The sequence below is a fragment of the Nicotiana attenuata genome, unplaced genomic scaffold (assembly GCF_001879085.1).
Source record: "Nicotiana attenuata strain UT unplaced genomic scaffold, NIATTr2, whole genome shotgun sequence".
NCBI classification, from domain to species: Eukaryota; Viridiplantae; Streptophyta; class Magnoliopsida; order Solanales; family Solanaceae; genus Nicotiana; species Nicotiana attenuata.
This window is the reverse complement of record NW_017677135.1, coordinates 1-8,076: the sequence shown is the minus strand read 5'-3', so window position 1 is coordinate 8,076 and position 8,076 is coordinate 1. Positions and strand designations below refer to the sequence as shown.

Sequence of the window (8,076 nt, the reverse complement as noted above, 5' to 3'; positions counted from 1 at the left end):
AGGGTCGAATGGCGCGAACCATAGATGCATATTTTTACCGAGGCGATCAGCCCGATCAACAAATAATCAATCATCATCAAGAGGTCACGTAAGGCACAATCATAGTCAAATAAATTAATACGAGTTATCAAGTGAGTATATGCATTTTTGTACATTTGTTCTAACTCCTAATAAGTCCTAAATGATCTCATTAACACGAAAGAATATAGGCATTTACAAACATAGCATGATACGGGTCCTAAACTACTCGGACAATTAACATACTAGTAGCTACGCACGGACTCTCGTCACCTCCTGCGTGCGTAGCCCCCACAATTAGCAAACATGATTGGTTAACTCACCTATGGGGACAATTCCCTCTTACAAGGTTAGAAAGGAGACTCACCTCGCTCCAAAACGTGCTTCCAATACCAAGAACGTGCTCAAACCCCTCAATTTGGAGCCGAACGATCCAAAACTAATTAAACGAGGTAGGAACTAGTCAATATAAGCTCAAGAGTTCGCATTTTAATTATTAAAGTAATTTCCCAACCTTAAACATAAGTTTCCTAAAATCCGACCCCGGGCCCACGTGCCCGGATTCCGAAAATTTTTCGAAGGAAGTTGTTCTCCATAACCTAAGGATCAATAATATATGATTTCTACTTCGTTCCATAATAAATTCAGTGGTAAAATCTAAGTTTTATCAAAACCCTAGGTTTTGCTCAAATCCCTTGATTTTCCTAATCTTTGTGTGTTAATCTACCCAAAACTCAAATATTAAACTTAGAAATAAGGAGGACGAACTTACCTCAAGAAGCTAGGTGAAAAACTTCTCTCAAGAGATCCAAAATCGCCCAATAAACGAGTGCAAAATGGGCAAAAATGGCTGGAGCCCGTATTAAATGAGGCTCACTGCTTCAGTGATTTCCGCATCTGCGGTCTGGGCTGCACCTGCGCCCACTGCATCTGCGGAAAGGCGCCCTCTTCTGCGGAATCTCAGCTGGGCCGTTGGGCCGCATCTGCGAGGTAAGGGCCGCTTTTGCGGAAAATAGATGCTTCTGTAGCTTGGGGCCTGGCCTGGCTTGGCCGCATCTGCGAGGGGAAGACCGCTTCTACGGTCTCGCACCTGCGGCTGACAAACCGCAGGTGCGGTTATGACTGATAGCTGGAGCTTCAACTCCTTCCCAAAATTTCTAACTTCACTCGCGCCTCGCCCGATTGACGCTCGGGGCCCCCGGGCCCCGCCCGAATATACCGACAAGTTTAAAATCATAAAACGGACTCGCTCGAACCCTCGGAACGCCCGAAAAAATGCTAAATCTAAGAATCACCCCCTAAAACCAATTGAATCCAACTTATGAACTTCAAGTTCTTCAATTCACTTCTAACGTGCCGAAACGTACTTAAACTACTCGAATTGACACCAAATTTTGCGGGCAAGTCTTAAATGTTATATTGGACCTGTACCGGGCTCCGGAACCAACATACGGGCCCGATACCAACATGATCAAGCATTATTCGATTTCATTAAATCCTTAGAATTTCAAGTTTAATAATTTTCAAAAAAAATTCATTACCCGGGCTAGGGATCTCGGAATTCGACTCCGGGCATACGCCCAGGTCCTATATTTTCCTACGAACCCTCTGGGACAGTCAAAACACGAGTCCGGATCCGTTTACTAAAAATGTTGACCAAAATCAAACTTAGCCTTTTAAGAAAATCTTAAGGAATCAAGTGTGCTTATTTCCACCCAAACTCCTCCAAATCCCGAGCCAACCATCCCAGCAGATCGTAAATTAGTTAAAGCAAGCGCGGGAAGTCTTACCTAGGGGAACGGAGTTCTAAAAAGTGAAACGACCAGTCGGGTCGTTACAGTTTTGGGGGGGTCATTAGGTTTAATTTAGGTAAGGGTTAATCTAGACCGTTGATCAAAATGATCAACGGCCAGGATTTGGCCGGGTATTGGGTCGGGCAGATGGGTATTGGGCTGGGTAGGTTTATGTTAAAATTGGGCTGGGTATTGGGTCAAATTAGGATCGGAATTGAATAGAAAATAGGGCCAGATTTTAAATAGCCAATTTTAGCATAATTTATAAAAAAATAATAAATGAGTACCAAAAATATCTTTGTGCACTAAAATGATTTAAAATAGTTATTTAACATTTTAAAAATATAAAAGATCATTTTATGCATGAATAATGTAATTATACATTAGTATGGGCTATTATTGCAAAGATGTGCAATTTAGCTTGAAAAATATAAATGTAATTACAAAAAATGCACTTAAACACCATGTTGGCATAAATAATGAATTGAGATGGCTAAATCATCACAAAAGTAACATGAAGGATAATTATTGGACATCTATATAATAAAAAGAGGAGAAATAAATTGATTAAGAGCTTTTAAAGCTGTAGAAAAATTATAAAAAAAATACTTATGCATGCTTATAATTGCATATGTACTGTTTTTGAAAGTGTGTGTGTATATATATATATATATCTATATATATATATATATATATATATACACACATACATATTAAAAATATGTGAGGAAAAATTGGGTATCAACACAAAACTCATTCCGGGGTCGTTTACTCAAAAGTCACATTCCGGTCAAATTCTCACCGCTTAAGCTTCCAAAACTAGATTCCTGTTTCCAATTCGACTCCGATTCATACGGAAATAGAATCTAACCATGCACACAAGTCGATACACATAATATGAAGCTGCTCGTGACCTCAAACTACCGAACCTGACGCAATTGCTCAAAACGACTAGTCGGATTTACAATCATTTTTGTATATACAAATTTTCACATGATTATTACTTTGGAAGGCAATGCTATATAGAGAGTTATGTTTGACGGTCATGTAGGAAAAAAATTCAAAACTAAACTTAATAAAATCTTATCAAATGTTATTAATATTTCAACAAAAACTAAAGGGGTTGGTTACATCATCAAGATGAATTTGCATCTCAAAAAGTAAAAAGAATAAACTTGGAAAAATGACATTGTATAACCGCTGTAAAATAGCAACCGAAAAATATATAAAATTTGTATATTTTTTGTATATATGTATATATATATATATATACACACACACATTCTGTATATTATATAAAAAAAATTATACAAGTTTTATACACTTTTTCGGCTACCAAATGTAAATAGTTTCTGGCGCGGTCTAAAAGTGATAATACCCCAATAAACTTCAACAAAAATATCTAAAATTATTAAACAAGTTTTAGGCCTCTTATTATGGCTTGGCTTTAGGCCTCCAATACTATTGAGCCGCCTCTGGAAGGGGGATTTGCAGTCGTACCCTATATTTGTGCCACCTTTTGACTTGTACCCTATTTTTTAAAATTACCGATTTGGTAGCCAGCAGACAAAAAATCCGTAATAATATGACAATTACACCCTTGAAAAAAGATATAAAACCTGCATCACGCATTAATCGCGTGATCTGCAACCTCATTCGTGAGAAAAAGATCTCCCCCTCTCATCTCAACAGCTTTATCAAAAAACCAGAAACTTATCCAGACTCATCTTCAGAATCACACTTGCATGAAGTTATTTCACGTTGAAGGTAAAACTTCATGCTAATGTAGCATGAAGTTTTTTCATGTTGAAGCTAAAACTTCATGCTAATATAGCATGAAGTTGTTTCACATTGAAGCTAAAACTTCATGCGAATGCATGCTGAAGTTATTTATCCTGCAGTCTTTAATTTTGTCATGAGTTTTATCCAAAACTTCAGTCTAAACATGCTGAAGTTATTTTGTTCATTTGCTAAAACTTCAGATTAAACATGCTGAAGTTTTTTAGTTCATTTGCTAAAACTTCAGATTAAACATGCTTAAGTTTTTTATTTCATTTTCTAAAACTTCATACTAAACATGCTTAAGTTTTTGTCTTCCAGTATGTAATTTTCTAATGAGTGTTTGCTAATGCATGCTGAAGTTATTTAGTTCATTTGCTAAAAATTCAGACAAAAGATGCTGAAGTTATTTAGTTCATTTGCTAAAACTTCATACTAAACATGCTTAAGTTTTTGTCTTGCAATATGTAATTTTCTAATGAGTTTTTGCTAATGCATGCTGAAGTTATTTAGTTCATTTGCTAAAACTTCAGACTAAACAAGCTTAAGTTATTTAGTTCATTTGCTAAAACTTCAGAGTAAACATGCTTAAGTTTTTAGTTCATTTGCTAAAACTTCAGACTAAACATGCTTAAGTTTTTACCTTGAAGTATGTAATTTTCTAAAGAGTTCTTGCTAATGCATGCTACTGTTATTTAGTTCATTTGCAAAACTTCATACTAAAACATGCTAAAGTTTTGTAACACAATCTACAGTTTTGTCCTGAGTTTATCCGAAACTCAGTCTAAACAAGCTAAAGTTTTTAGTTCATTAGCTAAAACTTCATCTTAAACATGCTTAAGTTTTTGTCCTGCAGTTTGTAAATAGTCTTTTATTAAAGAAGGGCAAAATCATCTTTTTAAAATACTTTTAACAAAAAAATGGTACGAATGCAAACGGAAAAATAAAACGGATATAAGTTAAAATAGGGCGACCAAATAAGGCGCCCCTTGCAATTTTTACCGTTTGAAAACGGTACATGTGGTTATTATTTTTCACCAAACTCTACGTATGATTGACGGGCTATTTCTTCGACCAAGAAATAACAATTTAATTTTTTTCGTTCCCTTTGCCAAAAAAGAAAAAATTCTTGTTGTTAACCCCGGTAAAATGGCACGGGCTAGCCGGTTTTCGAACTGGTAACTCAAAAATAGCCAGTGTTTGCAAAGTCATTGAAAAATAGCCCTTATTTTGCTGCAACACGAAAAGTTCCAGCATAATATATTGGAGATCGGTGCACCCGTGTATGAACTTCTAGCATATTATGCTGGAACTCCAACACACAGAAAGTTCCAATATAATATATTGGAGATATTTTCCGGATTTTGAACAGTATTTTCGTTCAGATTTATCTTTACATGAAAAGTGGCTAATTTCGATTACTTCTGAAACTGTGGCTATTTTTGAATGACCGCTTGTAAATCTGGCTATTTTTGAATTTCTCTCTTAACCCCGTACACAAAAATATGCCCATAACTACGATAAGTCATTTTATTGTGTAGAAATGACATCAGGTAGCCACTCTAAAGGGCTGTCATTTAGGAATTAGCCAATGTGTCCTGAATTTCAGTTTTCATTTTAATTTTTTAGGATAGAAACGTCCTGAATTGTCTTGAAGTTAAGATTTTTAGTTTAAATTTTTCATGACAAAATAAATACTCGCTAATCTCTAAATAGCGTCATTGAGAATGGCTATATGTGCACTTGCCCCTTTTATTATTGTTTTCTTCTGTTAAAAACAGATAAAGAAACACATATAGCTACAGTTAAACGATTTTAATATTAATCAACTTTTAATTGAAACCAGATGGACAGTTAAAACTTACTCTAAAGCTTCCAAATTGAATCGATTAAAATGATGTCTACAACTTGGTATATGGCCCCATATATTTACTAATATATAGAAGAGCGAGAGAAGCAACTGAAGGTCGTCATGTGTGCTTGCTGCTAAAGGGTATTCTGGTCATTTCATATTGCTCCTAAATTTGGCTGAAAGCTAACGTGTGTGAATCAACTTTACAGCTGGTGCAAATACAAGAAGTCTGCGACGCTTTTCTATGACAGATAGGTCACTCTCTATCTCTATCTATTCATCTTCTTTGTTTTTCTCTGTCTGCATTCTACTACTTCATCCTCTGATTTCTTCTTTGTTTCAACTTTCAAGTGAGTGAATAATTTATTATCACTGTAATCTATGAGTTTGTTTTGAATTATTGTAAGTTCTTTGTTGTTTTGATAGCAATTTGATCGCTATTTTCGATTTTACGGAAAAAATCTGTACGTACCCCTTCAATGTTGAATTTTATCGATGTCATTGCTGCTTGTTTTTTGGGGGTTCCCCAGTGCTAGCACAGTGTCGTATGTTAATTAGTCAATTTTGGGTTTTACTGATTATGCTTTTTGAAAAATTTTGGACTGATTATACATCTAAATCTCTTTATATGCTTTTCTCTACTGTTGCTTTGAATAATATGTTATTTTCACTTCTGTATGTGAAACAATTTACTAAGAAATTTTAGTGATACCAAGAACAGAACTTCTTCCATTTTTCTTCATACAATAAGTTGTTTTCTTTTTCATTTTCAGAATATATGTCAAAACATTATTGTGCCTCAAATATTTATCTATCTTTCTTCTATAAGCTTATTTATTTTTTCCTGAAGTGTTAACTTATTTGTTTGAATAGGTTGATTATTGTTTCTTAAAATATTTGGTTGTGCTTCTTGGTTTGTGTTTAATCCTGGGATTTGTTCTTACAATTTTACACTTATCAATATACAGGTTATATTGAGAAAATGGAAGAAAGACTTAGTATCAGTGAAATTACACCACTAACTACAGAATGGACTTGTAAAGTCCAGACTGTAGATAAATTTCGGCCGCGAGACAGTAGAGATCAGCGAGTTCATTTTCAGACAATAATTGTCCAGGATGTAAACGTAAGTCACGTTACAACCATAATTGTAACATAACATCTTCTCACTTGTACTCTTCCAATAATTACTGCGTTATCATTCTTGATAACACTGTAGGAGGAACAAATTTGTGTAATACTCTATGGTGACGACATTAAACGATGTGATAACTTGTTCGAACTTTTTGAGACATATCTGATTTCAACTGCGAAGGTTAGAAATCCGCAGCCTTATTCACTACATATTGGCCAGTTTGAGTGGATCGTTGACAGATTCACTATTGTTGAGTCTATCCCAAAAACTAACGAAAAGGAGGCACTGTTACCTCCTCCGTCGAGACTGAGTGCGATTTCGTTCGCCGACGTTGAACAACAGCCTTCTGGTGTTGAATTTGGTATGTTTCAAATAACCCTATGCCTTATAAGAGCTTAATTTCTTCGGACCCATGGTCAATGCAAGTATATTGGTTTTACCTACATTTGTTTTTTGTTTATAACAACAGATCTACTAGCTGTAGTGGCAAACTGTGGTGCAATGCAATACACCGCTGATCAGACTAAGAGATTTCAAGAGGCCATAGTTATGGACAATACGTGAGTCATTTAATTTTCTGTTACATAACAAAATCTCTAACTGACACTTATAAAAGTACATGTACAGGAAGAAACCTCTTTCTTCACTATATGGGAAGATTTGGCAAGCAATGAAGGAATTGAGTTACTGAGACAAGTGAGGCAACTTCAAGAATATCCTGTTATTCTCGCGAAACGGATAGGTACCACAACATACCATGGTGGTAAGTTCATTAAGTTCCTATTTTTATATATGGATAATGGTTCCGCGTTGGTTATTAACAAAATTTGCATACACAGTTTCCCGTTTGGCAACAAGATACAACTCAACAATCTTAATCAATCCCCTATATGTGCAAGCAACTGAATTACGGAATTGGTACAATACAAACTGTGCTTAAAATGTATCACATCATTATTCAATTATAATTTTTTCTGTGAAAAAAAAATTGTCTGACATTTCCTGTGCGAATTACAGGGTAGATGAGAACAAAGAAATGTTAATCGAATACACAGTGAAGAGTTCAGCGGAGTCAGCTTCATCGCTTAATCTTGTAGCTGTTGACGATGAAATATTATCTGTTTCATCTATTGCTACTCAAACCTCCAGTGTGAGTTCAGTAAATTATAAATGGATAACTGTTAAACCTCCAGTGTGCCACACCATGTATCTTTTATACAATATGGATAACTGTTAAATATGTTCTAATATGCTACTATTCGTGTCAGCCCAATAACATTATGGTCTAAACAATATTAGAGTATAAATTTTTGGAATAAACTCTTACGCTAAAATTCAACTACCTATCAAATAGATCCTCTTATGTTGTTTACCTTTTTTTGGAATTTTGTTAGGTTCTGTAGTTCCAAATTACCACATATGTTATTTTTCTTACTTGCTGACCATATTGAACACATGTTAATCAGATAGATGTATACCAGAAGCTTACAACTTCAACT

At 35.1% G+C, this 8,076-nt stretch overlaps 1 protein-coding gene across 1 annotated transcript; it reads left to right on the top strand.

Annotated features, from left to right (window-relative positions):
• Positions 1–884: 884 nt before the first annotated feature.
• LOC109221315 (replication protein A 70 kDa DNA-binding subunit D-like) lies at positions 885–7,727 on the top strand (the record flags this gene model as incomplete). Its single annotated transcript, XM_019385790.1, has 7 exons — positions 885–1,008; positions 6,411–6,568; positions 6,662–6,938; positions 7,047–7,123; positions 7,205–7,319; positions 7,417–7,495; positions 7,595–7,727. Coding segments are annotated over exons 1-7 (963 nt in total), but the record flags the coding sequence as incomplete, so codon positions are not given.
• Between the last annotated feature and the right edge of the window lie 349 nt (positions 7,728–8,076).